General features: G+C 42.5%; 1 protein-coding gene across 3 annotated transcripts in view; it reads right to left on the reverse strand.

Moving 5' to 3' along the window:
- Positions 1 to 5,597: 5,597 nt before the first annotated feature.
- Positions 5,598 to 21,048, reverse strand: part of ifnlr1 (interferon lambda receptor 1) — a 31,264-nt gene continuing 15,813 nt past the window's right edge. For all 3 annotated transcript variants that reach the window (XM_062062299.1, XM_062062302.1, XM_062062300.1), the window contains exons 3-7: positions 19,485 to 19,657; positions 19,128 to 19,312; positions 18,919 to 19,066; positions 13,308 to 13,438; positions 5,598 to 6,947 (exon numbers count right to left, since the gene is read on the reverse strand). In XM_062062299.1, coding sequence (XP_061918283.1) covers positions 6,081 to 6,947; positions 13,308 to 13,438; positions 18,919 to 19,066; positions 19,128 to 19,312; positions 19,485 to 19,657 — 1,504 coding nt within the window. In that variant the 3' untranslated portion in view covers positions 5,598 to 6,080. The remainder of the gene's footprint in view (positions 6,948 to 13,307; positions 13,439 to 18,918; positions 19,067 to 19,127; positions 19,313 to 19,484; positions 19,658 to 21,048) is intronic.

A 21,048-nucleotide genomic window follows, 5' to 3' on the forward strand; every position in this document is an offset into this window, starting at 1 on the left:
GTGATTCCCAGAGCCCAAAAAAAGTCTACGGGCTATAGAGCGTTTTCTATTCGGGCTCCAATACTATGGAATGCCCTCCCGGTAAAAGTTAGAGATGCTACCTCAGTAGAAGCATTTAAGTCTCATCTTAAAACTCATTTGTATACTCTAGCCTTTAAATAGACTCCCTGTTTAGACCAGTTGATCTGCCGTTTCTTTTCTTTTCTTTTCTACTCTGCTCCAAACCCGGGGTGGACCGCTAGCCTGTTCATCAGATGGGGACATCTCTACGCTGCTGACCCGTCTCCACTCGGGATGGTTCCTGCTTGCCCCACTATGGACTGGACTCTCGCTGATGTGTTAGACTTTCACAATATTATGTCACACCCACTCGACATCCATTGCTTTCGGTCTCCCCTAGAGGGGGGGGGGGGGGGTTACCCACATATGCGGTCCTCTCCAAGGTTTCTCATAGTCATTCACATTGACGTCCCACTGGGGTGAGTTTTCCTTGCCCATATGTGGGCTCTGTACCGAGGATGTCGTTGTGGCTTGTACAGCCCTTTGAGACACTTGTGATTTAGGGCTATATAAATAAACATTGATTGATTGATTGATTGATCTAGAAAGCTTCACTTTTTCCATATTTTGTTATGTTACAGCAGAGGTGTCCAAAGTGCGGCCCGGGGGCTAATCGTTTACCCCCCCCCCCCCCCCCACACATTCTGCAAAAATTGCAAAATTGATAGTATTGCAAAAATTTAAAAAAACATTTCAAAAAAGTGGAATGAGGTGAAATCTTACGAGAAAAAGTTGCGATGTTGACACAAAGCTGCCATGCAGGCTGTTTTTTTTTCTTCTTTTGTCTTTATTTATTTTTTTTTTGCCATTGCTCGAAAAAAAAAAGACAAAAAATCTCTGTTACAATGAATTATTACGTAAAAAATGTCACTTTAAAATGTTTTACGTGGAACAAATATTGCATATATTGTGTGGTTGCCATATAAAAACATCAAAGTTTTATTTGACAAAAGAGTATAAAACAAACAAAATAATAGTTCAAACGTAAAATGGACAGATATATCGGAAGTTGATCTCGTAACTTAAGTGTTAAAAGTGAAAAAAAAAACCTAATAAAAATGTATCACTTTATGAGTGGGGGACCTTTTGGATCCCAAATATATTTAGTGGGATTTTATTTAACTTTTCACTGTGATTACTCAAAAATATGAAATAATTAAAATCAATGGTGTCCTGCATTATTGATCTTTTAGGGCTCTAATTACTAAATACTGCATATTTCAGTTTTACTATAAAAAACAAAGTTGTCTTTGACAGAAAACCTTTTTTTTTTTTTTCTACTTTATATCAACCTCAAGTTGATATAGAGATTTACTGTAAGCGTTAAATTAAAAAAAATAATAATAATTTGACTTATTTTTAACAGTTTAATGACTGAGACCCTTTATGGTCCCCGGGAGCCCTAAAGGTTAAAAAAAAAAAAATAATCCATATATTTTGTTATGGTTTGAAAATGAAAAATATCAAAATGGCCCCCGCATGCTTACATTTTTCCGTGTGCGGCCCTCAGTGGAAAATGTTTGGACACCCCTGTGTTACAGCCTTGTTCCAAAACGGAATAAATTAATAACCAGCAGAAATCATTAAAAAACGAACAACAGTAAAAAGTCGTGGCAATTGTTGGATATGACTTTAAAGCATAACCAAGCATGCATCACTATAGCTCTTGTCTCAAAGTAGGTGTACTGTCACCACCTGTCACATCACACCCTGACTTATTTGGACTTTTTTGCTGTTTTCCTGTGTGTAGTGTTTTTCTTCTTGTCTTGCGCTCCTATTTTGGTGGCTTTTTCTCTTTTTTCGGTATTTTCCTGTAGCAGTTTCATGTCTTCCTTTGAGCGATATTTCCCACATCTACTTTGTTTTAGCAATCGAGAATATTTCAGTTGTTTTTATCCTTCTTTGTGGGGACATTGTCGATTGTCACGTCATGTTCGGACGTACATCATGGACGCCGTTTTTGCTCCACAGTAAGTCTTTGCTGTCGTCCAGCATTCTGTTTTTGTTTACTTTGTAGCCAGTTTAGTTTTAGTTTCGTTCTGCATAGCCTTCCCTAAGCTTCAATGCCTTTTCTTAGGGGCATTTACCTTTTGTTTATTTTTGGTTTAAGCATTAGACACCTTTTACCTGCACACTGCCTACCACTGTTTCCAACATCTACAAAGCAACTAGCTACCTGCTGCCACTTACTGATATGGAAGAGTATTACACGGTTACTCTGCCGAGCTCTAGACAGCACCGACACTCAACAACAACACATCATTTGCAGACTATAATTACTGCTTTGCAAAAAGTATTTTTAACTCATAGGTGAAATGAGATCATCTCCCACGGCACACCAGACTGTATCTCACGGCACACTAGTGTGCTGCGGCACAGTGGTTGAAAAAGACTGGCCTAGATGACACAGCTGTGAGTGTTTGTCTCATCACCTGTCGCTCTGTTAAAGGCAGCAGTCGGGAAGGAGAGGAGGTGGTTGATGGTGGAGAACGAGCGAGAGACTTCAACATGGCTGAAAAGCACAACTTATTGAAAAATAAATCATTGTTCACAAAGATGAACACGGCTGTCATGTCCGTCATTGGTGGTCCAGAGAACCCGAAAGAGCAAGACCTCCACAGTATCAAAAATTTAAAAAATCACATGTACTTAAGTATTCACAGTCTTTGCTCAACGCTTCACCTTTAGCAGCAGTTACAGCCTCGAGTCCTTTTGAATACGATGCCACAAGCTTGGCACACCTATCTTTGGGCAGTTTTGCTCAGTCACCTCTCAAGCTCCATCAGGTTGGATGGGAAGTGTTGGTTTTCATCCAGGATCTCTTTGTACACGGCTGCATTCATCCTTGTCTTTATTCAGACCAGTCTGCCAGTTTCTGCCGATGAAAAACAACCCCGCATCATGATGCTGCCACCGCCATGCTTCAATGTAGGGATGGCATTGATTTGGTGATGAGCGGTGCCTGGTTTCCTCCAAACATCACACCAAAGAGTTCAATCTTTGTTCAGTCAGACCAGAGAATGTTGTTTCTCATGGTCTGAGAGTCTTTCAGGCGCATTTTGGCAAACTTTTACCAAGAAATGGCTTCTGTCTACCCACTATACCACACAGGCCTGATTGGTGGATTGCCGCAGAGACGGTTGACCTTCTGGAAGGTTATCTGCTCTCCACAGAGGAATGCTGTATCCCTGACAGAGTGACCTTCGGGTTCTTGGTCACCTCCCTGACTAGACTAAGATGAATGCAGCAATGTACAGAGACATCCTGGATGGAAAGCAACGCTTCCCATCCAACCTGATGGAGCTTGAGAGGCGCTGCAAAGATAGGTGTGCCAAGCTTGTGGCATCGTATTCAAAAAGACTTGAGGCTGTAATTGCGGCCAAAGGTGCATCAACAAAGTATTGAGCAAAGGCATCCATCCATCCATCCATCTTCAACCGGAATCGGGTCGCGTGGACAACAGCTCCAGCAAAGACCCCCAGACTTCCCTCTCCAGAGCAACATTAGCAACTTCCTCCTGGGGAATCCCGAAGCGTTCCCAGGCCAGAGAGGAGATGTAATCCCCCCATCTGGTCCTTGGCCTGCCGCTGGGCCTCCTCCCAGTGGGACGTGCAACGAGGACCTACCTAGGGAGACGCTCGTGAGGCATCCGCACGAGATGCCCGAACCACCTAAGCTGGCTCCTTTCCAAGCGAAGGAGCAGCGGCTCTACTCCGAGTCTCTCTCGGGTGACTGAGCTTCTCACCCTATCTCTAAGGGAGATGCCAGCCACCCTTCTGAGGAAACTCATTTCGGCCGCTTGTATCCGCGATCTTATTCTTTCGGCCATGACCCACACTTCATGACCATAGGTGAGAGTAGGAATGTAGATAGCTCGGTAGACCGAGAGCTTTGCCTTCTGGCTCAGCTCTCGTTTCGTCACAACAGTGCGGCAGTGAGCAGAGGCAGTGAAATCTTATGTGCAGTCGTGTACATCTGACATCACATGGACAAAGATAAGACCTTGTGGAGGAAAGTTCTGTGGGTCAGATGAAACAAAAATGGAGCTGTTTGGCCACAATACCCAGCAATATGTTTGGAGGAGAAAAGGTGAGGCCGTTAATCCCAGGAACACCACTCCTACCGTCAAGCATGGTGGTGGTAGTATCATGCTCCGGGCCTGTTTTGCAGCCAATGGAACTGCTGCTTTACAGAGAGTAAATGGGACAATGAAAAAGGAGGATTACCTCCGAATCTGGGTATTATCTTCGACCCAACTCTCTCGTTTGAGTCACACATTAAGAGTGTTACTAAAACGGCCTTCTTTCATCTCCGTAATATCGCTAAAATTCGTTCCATCTTGTCCACTAGCGACGCTGAGATCATTATTCATGCGTTCGTTACGTCTCGTCTCGATTACTGTAACGTATTATTTTCGGGTCTCCCTATGTCTAGCATTAAAAGATTACAGTTGGTACAAAATGCGGCTGCAAGGCTTTTGACAAAAACAAGAAAGTTTGATCATAATACGCCTATACTGGCTCACCTACACTGGCTTCCTGTGCACTTAAGATGCGACTTTAAGGTTTTACTACTTACGTATAAAATACTACACGGTTTAGCTCCAGCCTATCTCGCCGATTGTATTGTACCATATGTCCCGACAAGAAATCTGCGTTCAAAGAACTCCGGCTTATTAGTGATTCCCAGAGCCAAAAAAAAGTCTGCGGGCTATAGAGCGTTTTCTATTCGGGCTCCAGTACTCTGGAATGCCCTCCCGGTAACAGTTAGAGATGCTACCTCAGTAGAAGCATTTAAGTCCCATCTTAAAACTCATTTGTATAATCTAGCCTTTAAATAGACCCCCCTTTTTTAGACCAGTTGATCTGCCGTTTCTTTTCTTCTCTCCTCTTCTCCCCTGTCCCTTGCGAGGGGGAGTTGCATAGGTCCGGTGGCCATGGATGAAGTGCTGGCTGTCCAGAGTCGGGACCCCGGGTGGACCACTAGCCTGTGCATCGGTTGGGGACATCTCTGCGCTGCTGACCCGTCTCCGCTCGGGATGGTTTCCTGTTGGCCCCGCTGTGGACTGGACTCCCGCTGATGTGTTGGATCCACTGTGGACTGGACTTTCACAATGTTATGTCAGACCCACTCGACATCCATTGCTTTCGGTCTCCCCTAGAGGGGGGGGGGGGGGGTTACCCACATATGCGGTCCTCTCCAAGGTTTCTCATAGTCATTCACACCGACGTCCCACTGGGGTGAGTTTTTCCTTGCCCGTATGTGGGCTCTGTACCGAGGATGTCGTTGTGGCTTGTGCAGCCCTTTGAGACACTTGTGATTTAGGGCTATATAAATAAACATTGATTGATTGATGAACTTGCCAAGGGACATGTAAGCAAATATTAACATTGCTGTATGTATACTTTTGACCCAGCACATTTGCTCACATTTTCAGTAGACCCATAATAAATTCATGAAAGAAGCAAACTTCATGAATGTTTTTTGTGACCAACAAGTATGTGCTCCAATCACTACATCACAAAAAAAACAAGAGTTGTAGAAAGTATTGGGAACTCAAGACAGCCATGACATGATGTTCTTTACAAGTGTATGTACACTTTTGACCACGACTGTACATTTTTATTTTAATTTTATTTTTTTATTTTTAACACATTTGCAAAATTGTCATTTACATAATGGAGTATTGTCTGTAGAATTTTAAGGACACAATTAAATTGATTTTGGAATAAGTCAGTAACATAGGATGTGGGGAAAAAGTGAAGCGCTATGAATACTTTTTATCTGCCTGCCTTGCAATCACATTAAAGCAGGAAATGATAAATACAAATAACATGTTGTTTGAGGTTCTCAGCTTGCAAATCTTCATTTGTGTCAAACTTTACTTACATATATAAAAATGTCTTTGCTACAAAGAAAAGTGCATTAATTGTCACCTAAGCAGTATCGCTACGAATCTGTCCCTTTTTTTAAAAACTCATTGGATGGCCAAGTAATGGAAAAGCCCAAGTTAGGTCAGATTACTCCTGTATTTGTAACCCCCAACCTTTGAGAAATATTCCATCGTCCGATCCGTTGTCCTCGATGTCTTTAGGCTGAGTCCCAGCACAGTTTCTCACTTTGCAGTCCTGCAATGAGGGCAACCCGTTCTGTTTGTAGCCTGACGGATGCACACCACTGGATGCTACGTTCTCGCTCGGGAAGAAACACAGCGGGGTTCTCCGAAGGTAGGACAAGTGTGCAGGGTAGCCGTATGGCAGGTCGGCCGTGTTTAAAGTACCATCTTCACAGCCAGAGTCTGTTGACTCGGAGCGCTGCAAGAACGTTGACGATGATCCGTCCTCCGCGGAGACCAGGAGGTCAGACAGAAGGGGTTTTCTGTCAGGTTCAGGGTGTTCTACTGTGTTGCTCTCCAACTGTAGCGCGAGCGAAGGCAACTGGAGTCGTCCATTGGCGTCACGCACTGTTTGCAACAGCAGCGGCCCGTCTCCACGGTCATCACATACCTCCACATCAGCTGGGCTTTGGAAGTCCCGGGGAAGCAATGGGTTTTTACCGTCCTCCAGGACCACGCTCGCTAGATCCTTGTCTTCTGTCAGAACAACCCGGGCCACTGAACTGTAGATGACAGAACACTGGGAGCTCACGTCCTGACGATTTGGCCTCTCCGCTAAAGAGCTAACGCTGCATGGCCAAGGTTGGCTAGGGACTTCCTGTGGGGAATAGCCTCCAGGTCCGACGAAAGGCTCATCTGGCCCTGGCCTGATGCCGGCGCACTTATCCAAGTCTATTGGTTCACTTTGGGTGCAGACCATTGCTTTTGAAATGAAGTCATTCATCTCTGCAGGATGCCCGACATTTGACAACGTGGTGGGAGTATATCTCTCCTGTATGAAGGACAAAGAAAACAGATGTTCATGACCATGATAACCGCATTCCCAAGTCCACAACACAGTCACGTGTTTTCCTGTCTCGACAGTTAAAACTGTGTCGCGAAGCCATCAATGCAAACTTGCCAAGCCTCCTGATTTTCCCGGGAGAGTCCCGAATTTCAGTGCCCCACCCGAAAATCTCCCGGGGGCCATCGTTCTCACGAATTTCTCCCGATTTCCACCCGGCCAACAATGTTGCTACACCATCCTTCACTGGGCGCCGTTTCCGGCCGGACATTAATAACGGTTACACCTCGAAGTCAAGCGCGGCAATCAGAACAGAAGAAGAAGAAGACGAAGCAGAAGAAGAGACATGGCGACGACGAGTAAGAAGAAGAAGTACGCTTGCAAGTTCCAAAATCCATCCATTCATCCATCTTCTTCCGCTTATCCGAGGTCGGGTCGCTTGGGCAGCAGCCTAAGCAGGGAAGCCCAGACTTCCCTCTCCCCAGCCACTTCGTCCAGTTCCTCCCGGGGGATCCCGAGGCATTCCCAGGCCAGCCGGGAGAGATAGTCTTCCCAACGTGTCCTGGGTCTTCCCCGTGGCCTCCTACCGGTCGGACGTGCCCGGAACGCCTCCCTAGGGAGGCGTTCGGGTGGCATCCTGACCAGATGCCCGAACCACCTCTTCTGGCTCCTCTCCATGTGGAGGAGCAGCGGCTTTACTTTGAGCTCCTCCCGGATGACAGAGCTTCTCACCCTATCTCTAAGGGAGAGACCCGCCACCGGGCGGAGGAAGATCATTTTGGCCGCTTGTACCTTTGATCTTGTCCTTTCGGTCATAACCCAAAGCTCATGACCATAGGTGAGGATGGGAATGTAGATCGACCGGTAAATTGAGAGCTTTGCCTTCCGGCTCAGCTCCTTCTTCACCACAACGGATCGATACAGCGTCCGCATGACTGAAGACGACGCACCGATCCGCCTGTCGATCTCACCATCCACTCTTCCCTCACTCGTGAACAAGACTCCAAAGTACTTGAACTCCTCCACTTGGGGCAAGATCTCCTCCCCAACCCGGAGATGGCACTCCACCCTTTTCCGGGCGAGAACCATGGACTGAGACTTGGAGGTGCTGATTCCCATCCCAGTTGCTCCAAAATGATTGGAAAAAAAGAATTTCAGTTCATCCAGGACAGCTTGAAGGGGAAGGGGTATGCTGCCTGCAAATTTTGTACATCAGACTTCTCCATTGAACACGGTGGCCGAACAGATATAGTCACTCATGAACGGTCAGAGAAGCACAAGGCGGGTCACAGCCCAGTATTATGGGCCACCTTGCTAAATGAAGACCCCAGGGCGTAACTTCTGCCGAGACAAAGGTGGTTTTGATTGATTGAGACTTTTATTAGTAGGTTGCACAGTGAAGTACATATTCCGTACAATTGACCACTAAATGGTAACACCTGAATACGTTTTTCAACTTGTTTAAGTCGGGGTCCACTTAAATTGATTCATGATACAGATATATACTATCAGATATATACTATCATCATAATACAGTCATCACACAAGATAATCACATTGAATTATTTACATTATTTACAATCAGGGGTGTGGAGGGGGGGGGTAGGATATGGACAGCAAGTAGTGGACATAGAGAGAGAGAGAGAGAGAGAGAGAGACAGACAGAGAGAGAGAGAGAGAGAGAGAGAGAGAGAGAGAGATCAGAAGGCATAAGAAAAAGTATCTGCATTTGATTGTTTACATTTGATTACTAGCAATCCGGGGAGGGTGTTAGTTTAGGGTTGTAGTTGCCTGGAGGTGAACTTTTATTGCGGTTTTGAAGGAGGATAGAGATGCCCTTTCTTTTATACCTGTTGGGAGCGCATTCCACATTGTTGTGGCATAGAAAGAGAATGAGTTAAGACCTTTGTTAGATCGGAATCTGGGTTTAACGTGGTTAGTGGAGCTCCCCCTGGTGTTGTGGTTATGGCGGTCATTTACGTTAAGGAAGTAGTTTGACATGTACTTCGGTATCAGGGAGGTGTAGCGGATTTTATAGACTAGGCTCAGTGCAAGTTGTTAAACTCTGTCCTCCACCTTGAGCCAGCCCACTTTGGAGAAGTGGGTAGGAGTGAGGTGGGATCTGGGGTGGAGGTCTAGAAGTAATCTGACTAGCTTGTTCTGGGATGTGGCTATGCTGATAGCTACAAGCAACATCCCATTCTCATTTGCGGATGTTTTCAACAAATCCGTGAAGGATATGTTCCCGGATTCAGAGATCGCTCGCCAGTACGCAAATGGCAGAAGAAAGGCTACTCAAATAGTGAATTGATTAACGTGGACCCCGACTTAAACAAGTTGAAAAACTTATTGGGGTGTTACCATTTAGTGGTCAATTGTACGGAATATGTACTGTACTGTGCAATCTACTAATAAAAGTTTCAATCAATCAATCAAAAGGTGAGTGTATAGGGTTGCCACCCGTCCCTTATAATACGGAGACGTCCCGTATTTTAAGATTAAATTGTTAAATATCCCTAATTCTGACGTCTCAAGGTTGGCAAGTGTGCATCAATGAGACCTGCTTTATGACACCATGATGAAGTAACGCCATTTGTATGCATCGTGCAAAATAATACTAATAATGAGAACAATGGACTGGATTTATATTGTGCTTTTTTTCCAGTGAATCAAAGCGTGTGAAACTGAGAACTAGGGTTGTCCCGATACTAATATTTTAGTACCGGTACCAAAATTGCATTATTGGCTTTATTTGAACAAAAAATCTTAGTGTACATGAAACATATGTTTATTATTGCAATTTAGTCCTTCAATAAAATAGTGAACATACTAGACAACTTGTCTTTTAGTAGTAAGTAAACAAACAAAGACTCCTAATTAGTCTGCTGACGTATGCAGTAACATATTGTGTCATTTATACACCTATTATTTTGTACACATTATTAAGGACAAACTGTAAAAATGGATTATTGATCTACTTGTTCATTTACTGTTAATATCTGCTTATTTTCTGTTTTAACATGTTCTATCTAAACTTCTGTTAAAATGTAATAATCACTTATTCTTCTCTTCTTTGATACTTTGACACAAATTTAGGTATGGATCCGATACCAAGTACATATTTACTGACTTTATGAACATAATATAAATTTAAAAAAATATTGATGTAATCATAGTAGTATCGACTAGATACGCTCTTGGACTTAGTATCATTACAGTGGATGTCAGGTGTAGATCCACCCATGGCATTTGTTTACATTGTGACGGCGGTGAGCTATTGTATCCTCCTACGGTGTGTAGTGAAGCATGTTTAGCTATTCCTCGTCCTGCAGTGATAATGATAATTGGAAGAAACTTACTTTATTCGTCGCCATGGAGGCGAGGATTAGTGATTTAGAAGTAGATAAAACCAGTGCGGATGGATGTTAGCCGCTAGCTAGCTAGCCATGTCTTAAAGCACCTCTTCCTGAGGGTGTGTCAGTGTAATAACTTCACCTTTATCTTTACTTTTTAGACTAAAATGCGTCCATTCTCCCTTTTTTGTCTACAAACTGTGTCTGCTTGTAAGTATTCTGTGCGTGTGCGCTGCCGAACATGCTCCTCTGCTCGAAAACCCGTCATGACGTGACGCTAAATTGGAAAGCGGTACTTTTCAAACAGAGTATAGTACCTTTTTTGATTCATTAGTACCGCGATACTATACTAGTACCGGTATACCGTACAACCTTAGTCTCAACAGTTCAAACTGTTTTTTTCCTAGTGAATCAAAGCGTTTGAAACTGAGAAGCCATCTTTCATTCAGTGCACATTCACTGAGTGCTGCAAGTAAGCTATATTTGTAGCCACAGCTGCCCTGGGGATACGTAGCTGCCAGTTTCCGCCAACTGCCTTGTCCGACCACCACCGGACATTCACGAACATTTATACACCAGCGTGGTCTGCGCCGGAGGCAAGGTGGGTGAAGTGTCTTGCCCGAGGGCACAGTGACAGTGGCTAGGATGACGGCAACTGGATTAGTACCAATAACCCTCAAGTTTTCTGGACGGCCGCTCTACCATCCGAGCCACGCCACCCAGTTTGACCTTGTTCGGACACTTATTCCAGACAAATCTGCTTATATTGTGTATTTCAAAGTACAAAAAGGCAGGTTTTTTATTTGTATTAATTTTTAACAAACCTTTCCGCCCACAGCAAAGAGTGTGGGCTCAGTAAAGGAACGCGGCGGGTTTCATGTTGCGTTGTTCAATCAAACAACGCAACATACCGTATTTTTTGGACTATAAGGCGCACTTAAAACCCTTTTATTTTCTCAAAACTCGACAGTGCGCCTAATGTACGGAATAATTTTGGTTGTGCTTACCGACCCCGAAGCTATTTTATTTGGTACATGGTGTGATGATAAGTGTGACCAGTAGATGGCAGTCACACATAAGAGATACGTGTGGACTGCAATATGACTCAAGTAAACGACACAAAAATGTTATATGTTCCATTGAAAATATAGAACAGGGGTCACCAACGCGGTGCCCGCGGGCACCAGGTAGCCCGTAAGGACCAGATGAGTAGCCCGCTTGCCTGTTCTAAAAATAGCTCAAATAGCAGCACTTACCAGTGAGCTGCCTCTATATTTTACATTTTATTTATTTACTAGCAAGCTGGTCTCGCTTTGCCCGACATTTTTAATTCTAAGAGAGACAAAACTCAAATAGAATTTGAAAATCCAAGAAAATATTTTAAAGACTTGGTCTTCACTTGTTTAAATAAATTCATTATTTGTTTTACTTTGCTTCTTATAACTTTCAGACAGACAATTTTAGAGAAAAATACAACCTTAAAAAAGATTTTAGGATTTTTAAACACATATACCTTTTTACCTTTTAAATTCCTTCCTCTTTTTTCCTGACAATTTAAATCAATGTTTGAGTAAATTTATTTTTTTTATTGTAAAGAATAATAAATACATTTTAATTTAATTATTCATTTTAGCTTCTGTTTTTTCGACGAAGAATATTTGTGAAATATTTCTTCAAACTTATTATGATTAAAATTCAAAAAAATTATTCTGGCAGATCTAGAAAATCTGTAGAATCAAATTTAAATCTTACTTCAAAGTATTTTGAATTTCTTTTCAAATTTTTGTTCTGGAAAATCTAGAAGAAATAATGATTTGTCTTTGTTAGAAATATAGCTTGGTCCAATTTGTTATATATTCTAACAAAGTGCAGATTGGATTGAACCTATTTAAAACACGTCAAAAAAATTCTCAAATTAATCTTAATCAGGAAAAATGACTAATGATGTTCCATAAATTATTTTTTTTATTTTTTCAAAAAGATTCGAATTAGCTAGTTTTTCTCTTCTTTTTTTCGGTTGAATTTTGAATTTTAAAGAGTCGAAATTGAAGATAAACTATGTTTCAAAATTTAATTGCCATTTTTTTCGTGTTTTCTCCTCTTTTAAACAGTTCAATTAAGTGTAAATATCATTAATTATTAATAATAACATAGAGTTAAAGGTAAATTGAGCAAATTGGCTATTTCTGGCAATTTATTTAAGTGTGTATCAAACTGGTAGCCCTTCGCATTAATCACTACCCAAGAAGTAGCTCTTGCTTTCAAAAAGGTTGGTGACCCCTGATATAGAACATTACGCTCAAAAATCTATCAAAATGTTTTAGTATGACTTTGGTAAGCTATGAAGCCACACCGCTTGATGGATTGTACTGTGCTTCAACATAGGAGTATTATTATGGTGTTTGGAAAAGGTAAGACATATTACCTGGCTTTTTGTTTCGCAATGTTATGCAAAATAAACTTTTCATACCTTCTGGTACCTGCTGATGTGTATTTGGGATCTGCATAAACCCCAAAATGTGCGCCATTGTTGTCGATAAGCTTCTCTATCTTCTTGTTATGTGACATTCATCCTCCACTGTTGCCATTTCTAATATAAAGTAGTGTAAAGTTCTTACTTATATCTGTCAGTAAACTCGCCATGAAAGCACTAAAACATACCGGTGTAGTGAGTTTACATTATTCACCCAAGGAACTTTAGTTATTTGACGGTTACGGTCGGGCTGTTTTTCACGGGACACATTTCGGGCGTTGTGGTCGCACTAGTGAGCCACGGATGAGGAGATGCTGCAAAAGGTGGACCGACGTCATATTGAACCCTACGGGTTAGGAATGGGATGGCACTTCAAGTTCATATGTGAGTCAAAACTGGCAATATAGTGTCCTTTCATTATCAGTAACTGCGTGTAAATCCTGCGCTACGCGGCTCGATTTTCCAGTCCTGCAGCTTTTTCCCCATTGTTACTTTTGACAGGGGGAGGAAGAACTTGCTCACCAGTGAGCGTGGCAACTTTCCTTTGTTGACAGCCCTCACGTAGAAGCACAGAGCCCCGACTGACGTGGTGACAACGGCCGCCAGCAGAGCGCCAGTGGGGAGGAGCCACAGCAGAATGTGGCCCGGGTCATCTGAGGGAGAGAAAAGTGTCCGTTAGCATGCAGGTAGAAAGTTGTTACGCACTTGTTACGGTCCTTGTTGCATCCGTGCCACCGTTGTGTGCGTGCTGCACATTCCTGCGTGACTATCCAGAAGTGCTTACACTGCAAAAACTGAAATCTAAGTAAGATTAAATATCTCAAATAAGGGTGATATTTGCTTATTTTCTGTCTGATAAGATACTTCTTCTCACTAAGCAGATTTTATGTTAGAGTGTTTTACTTGTTTTGGTCCTAAATGATGAAAACACATACTCATACTGTTGACACAGTACAGTAAACTGACAGTTAATATTTAAACATTTAACATTTCTAACTATTTTGAACAGAAATAGTTCATGCACATACAGATAAATTCCTCAAAATTACAGTTAAAACATTTTTGGCCGGGAGCCGGGCTGTATATATGCGCACTAATTGTCTAAAAGAGCACGCACTTGGCGCGATGATGTCATGTTATCCATGGAAAAATGCATTTTTAGACCATATGATTTGCCTGAGCGGCTAGGAGACCCCGAGAGTAACAAGCGCTTGCCTTGTTGCCTTTCCATTAAGAACAATAAAATAGTTTTTAGTAGGGATGTCCGATAATGGCTTTTTGTCGATATTCCGATATTGTCCAACTCTTTAATTACCGATACCGATATCAACCGATACCGATACTGACATATACAGTTGTGGAATTAACACATTATTATGCCTAATTTGGACAACCAGGTATGGTGAAGATAAGGTCCTTTTTTTTTTTAAATTAATAAAATAAAATAAGATAAATAAATTAAAAACATTTTCTTGAATAAAAAAGAAAGTAAAACAATATAAAAACAGTTACATAGAAACTAGTAATTCATGAAAATTTGTAAAATTAACTGTTAAAGGTTAGTACTATTAGTGGACCAGCAGCACGCACAATCATGTGTGCTTACGGACTGTATCCCTTGCAGACTGTATTGATATATATTGATATATAATGTAGGAACCAGAATATTAATAACAGAAAGAAACAACTCTTTTGTGTGAATGAGTGTGAATGAGTGTAAATGGGGGAGGGAGGTTTTTTGGGTTGGTGCACTAATTGTAAGTGTATCTTGTGTTTTTTATGTGGATTTAATAAAAAAAAACAAAAAACAAAAAAAAAACGATACTGATAATAAAAAAAAACGATACAGATAATTTCCGATATTACATTTTAACGCATTTATCGGCCGATAATATCGGCAGACCGATATTATCGGACATCTCTAGTTTTTAGTATAAGTAGAGATGTCCGATAATGACTTTTTTTCCGATATCCGATATTCCAATATTGTTCAACTCTTAATTACCGATACCGATATATACAGTGGTGGAATTAACACATTATTATGCCTAATTTTGTTGTGATGCCCCGCTGGATGCATTAAACAATGTAACAAAGTTTTCCAAAATAAATCAACTCAAGTTATGGAAAAAAATGCCAACATGGCACTGCCATACTTATTATTGAAGTCACAAAGTGCATTATTTTTTTTAACATGCCTCAAAACAGCAGCTTGGAATTTGGGACATGCTCTTCTTGAGAGAGCATGAGGAGGTTGAGGGGGGTGGGGGGGGGGGGGATGGGGGGGGGGGGTAGGGGCTAGCGGGGGTGTATATTGTAGCGTCCCGGAAGAGTTAGTGCTGCAAGGGGTTCTGGGTATTTGTTCTGTTGTGTTTATGTTGTGTTACGGTGCGGATGTTCTCCCGGAATCATTCTTGTTTGGTGTGGGTTCACAGTGTTGCGCATATTTGTAACAGTGTTAAAGTTGTTTATACGGTCACCCTCACTGTGACCTGTATGGCTGTTGACCAAGTATGCTTGCATTCACTTGTGTGTGTGAAAAGCTGCATAAATTATGTGACTGGCAGTGCCTTTAAGGTTTATTGGCGCTCTGTACTTCTCCCTACGTCCGTGTACACAGCGGCGTTTTAAAAAGTCATAAATTTTACTCTTTGAAACCGATACCGATAATTTCTGATATTACATTTTAAAGCATTTATCGGCCGATAATATCGACAGTCGGATATTATCGGACATCTCTAAGTATAAGTTGGCTGGTTTCAAGAAATGTAATGCCGAGCGCATATCATTATGTCAAGATAATGGCACTAGCATTTACTTCATTTGAGAATATTTTTCAACAAATTGAGCAAAAAAGGTCTCTTTTTTTTTCTACCAAGAAAAGTGCACTTGTTATTAGTGAGAATTTACTTATTTTAAGGTATTTTTGGGTTCATTGAAGTTAGCTAATTTGACTTGTTTCGGAAAGTCTTGACAATCCAAATTTTCTTGTTTTATTGGCAGATAATTTTGCTTAGTTCAAATAAAATACCCCTCATTTTTGTATTTTTTTTCTTGTTTTTGAACACTGACTTTTTGCAGTGTAGTTGTAGTTTATCTCTGCCCAGCACTGCTCATCAACCTCCTGTAGGGATTTGCAATGGAGCTTCTGTATTGGCATGTGCACACTTCTCGCTGTAGTCATCACCTATTGTTATTCTTAGAGTTAGCAGCACAACGTTTCAGGTCCAGGAGATTATCTTTCTGTTTGATTTATTCTTCTGGGTCAGCCAATGACAAAACGGCGCATCCTGAAGCGACCGTCAGAAAGCGACTTGAAGATGATGTGTAAAACATCATCCATGCAACATTTTGACCAAAGAAAAAATCATAATAATATGACTCTGTGGAGGGGGGCGTGGTCTACGGGCCTGCCGCGGAGCGGGGTGTGTACGGACCGGCCTCGAAGACAGCGACAGGTGAGTAGATTGCCCAGCTGGGGCTGGTTATCTAATCACCTGTTGCCTTTATTAGCAGCAGCCGGACCGAGACACGTAGTTGGAGTTGGAGTTGGGGCCAAGAGCAGAGACACGCCGGACAGAAAAGTCTTGAATATAAATGGCTGGAAAGCAAACCATTCTTGTGTATGACAAATAAAATACTTGCTCCAAGAAGATCTGTCGGCATCAGAAGAACCCACCACACTCGGAGACTTCCACAGACTCCTTTAATGCGCCTTTTGTATGAAAATAGACCTGAATAAACCCGCTCATCGGCAGTGTGCCTCATAATCTGGTGCGCCCTATGGTCCGGAAAATACGGTACTTGCTTGTAAATAACCATGTTTTCAATGACAACTTTGACTCCTTTAATGCGCCTTTTTGTATGAAAATAGACCTGAATAGACCCGCTCATCGGCAGTGCGCCTAATAATCCGGTGCGCCCTATGGTCCGGAAAATACGGTATTTGTTTGTAAATAACCATGTATTCAATGACAACTTTGACTCCTTTAATGCGCCTTTTGTATTAAAATAGACCTGAATAGACCCGCTCATCGGCAGTGCTTCTTATAATCCGGTGCGCCCTATGGTCCGGAAAATACGGTATTTGTTTGTAAATAACCATGTATTCAATGACAACTTTGACTCCTTTGATGCGCCTTTTTGTATGAAAATAGACCTGAATAGACCCGCTCATCAGCAGTGCGCCTAATAATCCGGTGCGCCCTATGGTCCGGAAAATACGGTACTTGCTTGTAAATAATCATGTATTCAATGACAACTTTGACTCCTTTAATGCGCCTTTTTGTATGAAAGTAGACCTGAATAGACCCGCTCATCGGCAGTGCGCCTTATAATCCGGTGCGCCCTATGGTCCGGAATATACGGTACTTGTTTGTAATTAACCATGTATTCAATGACAACTATGACTCCATTAATGCGCCTTTTGTATGAAAATAGACCTGAATAGACCCGCTCATCGGCAGTGCGCCTTACAATCCGGTGCGCCCTATGGTCCGGAAAATACGGTACTTGCTTGGAAATAACCATGTATTCAATGACAACTATGACTCCTTTAATGCGCCTTTTTGCATGAAAGTAGACCTGAATAGACCCGCTCATCGGCAGTGCTTCTTATAATCCGGTGCGCCCTATGGTCCGGAAAATACGGTACTTGCTTGTAAATAACCATGTATTCAATGACAACTTTGACTCCTTTAATGCGCCTTTTTGTATGAAAATAGACCTGAATAGACCCGCTCATCGGCAGTGCGCCTAATAATCCGGTGCGCCCTATGGTCCGGAAAATACGGTACTTGCTTGTAAATAACCATGTATTCAATGACAACTTTGACTCCTTTAATGCGCCTTTTTGTATGAAAGTAGACCTGAATAGACCCGCTCATCGGCAGTGCGCCTTATAATCCGGTGCGCCCTATGGTCCGGAAAATACGGTACCTGTTTGTAAATAACCATGTATTCAATGACAACTATGACTCCTTTAATGCTCCTTTTGTATGAAAATAGACCTGAATAGACCCGCTCATCGGCAGTGCGCCTTATAATCCGGTGCGCCCTATGGTCCGGAAAATACGGTACTTGTTTGTAAATAATCATGTATTCAATGACAACTATGACTCCTTTAATGCGCCTTTTTGCATGAAAGTAGACCTGAATAGACCCGCTCATCGGCAGTGCGCCAAATAATCCGGTGCGCCCTATGGTACGGAAAATACGGTACTTGTTTGTAAATAACCATGTATTTAATGACAACTATGACTCCTTTAATGCGCCTTTTTGTATGAAAGTAGACCTGAATAGACCCGCTCATCGGCAGTGCGCCTTATAATCCGGTGCGCCCTATGGTCCGGAAAATACGGTACTTGCTTGTAAATAACCATGTATTCAATGACAACTATGACTCCTTCAATGCGCCTTTTTGTATGAAAGTAGACCTGAATAGACCCGCTCATCGGCAGTGCGCCTTAAATTTCCGGTGCGCCCTATGGTCCGGAAAATACGGTACTTGCTTGTAAATAACCATGTATTCAATGACAACATTGACTCCTTTAATGCGCCTTTTTGTATGAAAGTAGACCTGAATAGACCCGCTCATCGGCAGTGCGCCTTATAATCCGGTGCGCCCTATGGTCCGGAAAATACGGTACTTGCTTGTAAATAACCATGTATTCAATGACAACTATGACTCCTTCAATGCGCCTTTTTGTATGAAAGTAGACCTGAATAGACCCGCTCATCGGCAGTGCGCCTTAAATTTCCGGTGCGCCCTATGGTCCGGAAAATACGGTACTTGCTTGTAAATAACCATGTATTCAATGACAACATTGACTCCTTTAATGCGCCTTTTTGTATGAAAGTAGACCTGAATAGACCCGCTCATCGGCAGTGCGCCTTATAATCCGGTGCGCCCTATGGTCCGGAAAATACGGTACCTGTTTGTAAATAACCATGTATTCAATGACAACTATGACTCCTTTAATGCGCCTTTTTGTATGAAAATAGACCTGAATAGACCCGCTCATCGGCAGTGCGCCTTATAATCCGGTGCGCCCTATGGTCCGGAAAATACGGTTCTTGTTTGTAAATAACCATGTTTTCAATTACAAGTGTAAAGGGAATGTTCTGCGCTCACATGCTAGCATTTCACAGAAGTCGGCCATCTCACTCTCCGGGCGACCCAACTCACAGGACGGCTTGTAGACCACGTAGCCGCAGTACTTCTCAGTGCGGGATTTGCTATATAAGTTGATGACAAAGTTGCCGGATTTGCTGTGAATCACCTGGTAAGACACGAAGAAACACACTTATAAACTAAACAACAAAAAGTAAATGTCCGTTCACCTGTGCGGCCCATGCTGGGGACGTGAGGTTTAAGGTGTACTCAATCACTGGTCTGACGGGCCCATTTTTACTGCCCTTAATGATGTCTTCGACGGAGGTTTCGTTGGGTCCGAGCGGAAGTGTGGCGCCGATGTTCAAGGACGACGCGCTTGTGCACGGAGACAGGACGGGTTTACCCAAAATGGCTGCAAACAAAAACGACAAATGATGAGCTGCGTTCTGACGAAAGATTTTACGCCTCCTTTCCCTGATTACATGGCAACAGCTGTTTCTAAGGGAGGGGGGTCGTAAACAGCCATCGCCTTTGTTATAAAACAGTTCAAAGAAAAGGTCGTACAGATGCGTGTCGCTTCTTACTGTGTGCGATGGGATTCAGCCGGGTGGTGCAGCCGTGAAGACGCCCGTTGGCGCTGACCTGAGCTTGGTACTGAACATGAGGGACCGAAGGCGTCTCCGCAGTCAGGTTGCAATAGAGATGGCTGATGTTGTGACAGTCGCTTTTTGTCTGGAAAGGATGGTTATCCACGTATCTGTAACGGCAGCGGCACATTATTGCAGTGTTTTTCAACCATTTTTGAGCCAAGGCACATTTTTTTTCATTGAAAAAATCCGGAGGCACACCACCAGCAGAAATTGTCAGGCTCAAACACTGATGACATCTATTAAACAATACAAGAAGCAAGGAATTAAACAGAGACAGAATTAAATTTGCCTCAATGAGGAGAAACGCGTACACCTGTACCTTTGAACAGTGTCACCACGCTCTGACGAAAGATTGTACGCCTCCTCTTTTATTTGGACTTTCCCTGATTACATGGCAACAGCTGTTTCTAAGGGAAGGGGGGTCGTAAACAGCCATCGCCTTTGTTACAAAACAGTTCAAAGAAAAGGTCGCCTGGAGGGGAGTCTGGTCCTGCTTCCTCTCCGCTTTGTAGTTCTCGGGTCAAGACAAAACCTTTCTGTGGTTTACAATACATCAAAGAAGCAGAACACCCTAATGTTGCTTCCCATCCTAAACAGTGGAGTTTTACGAGCCTTTTGTTTGGTAAGATCAAAGTTGTCTGCTCGCCGGGAACTCACGGCAACACAAAGTTTTGTGATAACTTAGATACAATTATTCTGACAGAAATCATTAAAAAAATTAAACTCAGCAGCCGATATTGACAGTAAAAAGTCGTTTGGATATGACTTTAAAGCATAACCAAGCATGCATCACTATAGCTCTTGTCTCAAAGTAGGTGTACTGTCACCACCTGTCACATCACACCCTGACTTATTTGGACTTTTTTGCTGTTTTCCTGTGTGTAGTGTTTTACTTCTTGTCTTGCGCTCCTATTTTGGTGGCTTTTTCTCTTTTTGTTGGTATTTTCCTGTAGCAGTTTCATGTCTTCCTTTGAGCGATATTTCCCGCATCTACTTTGTTTTAGCAATCAAGAAGATTTCAGTTGTTGCTATCCTTCTTTGTGGGGACATTGTTGATCGTCATGTCATGTTCCGATGTACTTTGTGGACGCCGTCTTTGCTCCACAGTAAGTCTTTGCTGTCGTCCAGCATTCTGTTTTTGTTTACTTTGTAGCCAGTTCAGTTTTAGTTTCGTTCTGCATAGCCTTCCCTAAGCTTCAATGCCTTTTCTTAGGGGCACTCACCTTTTGATTATTTTTGGTTTAAGCATTAGACACCTTTTTACCTGCACCCTGCCTCCCGCTGTTTCCAACATCTACAAAGCAATTAGCTACCGGCTGCCACCTACTGATATGGAAGAGTATTACACGGTTACTCTGCCGAGCTCTAGACAGCACCGACACTCAACAACAACACATCATTTGCAGACTATAATTACTGCTTTGCAAAACATATTTTTACCCCAAATAGGTGAAATTAGATCATCTCCTGTGGTTGAAAAACACTGCATTATTGCACT

Source organism: Entelurus aequoreus, linkage group LG11, assembly GCF_033978785.1.
Source record: "Entelurus aequoreus isolate RoL-2023_Sb linkage group LG11, RoL_Eaeq_v1.1, whole genome shotgun sequence".
Taxonomy (NCBI): Eukaryota; Metazoa; Chordata; class Actinopteri; order Syngnathiformes; family Syngnathidae; genus Entelurus; species Entelurus aequoreus.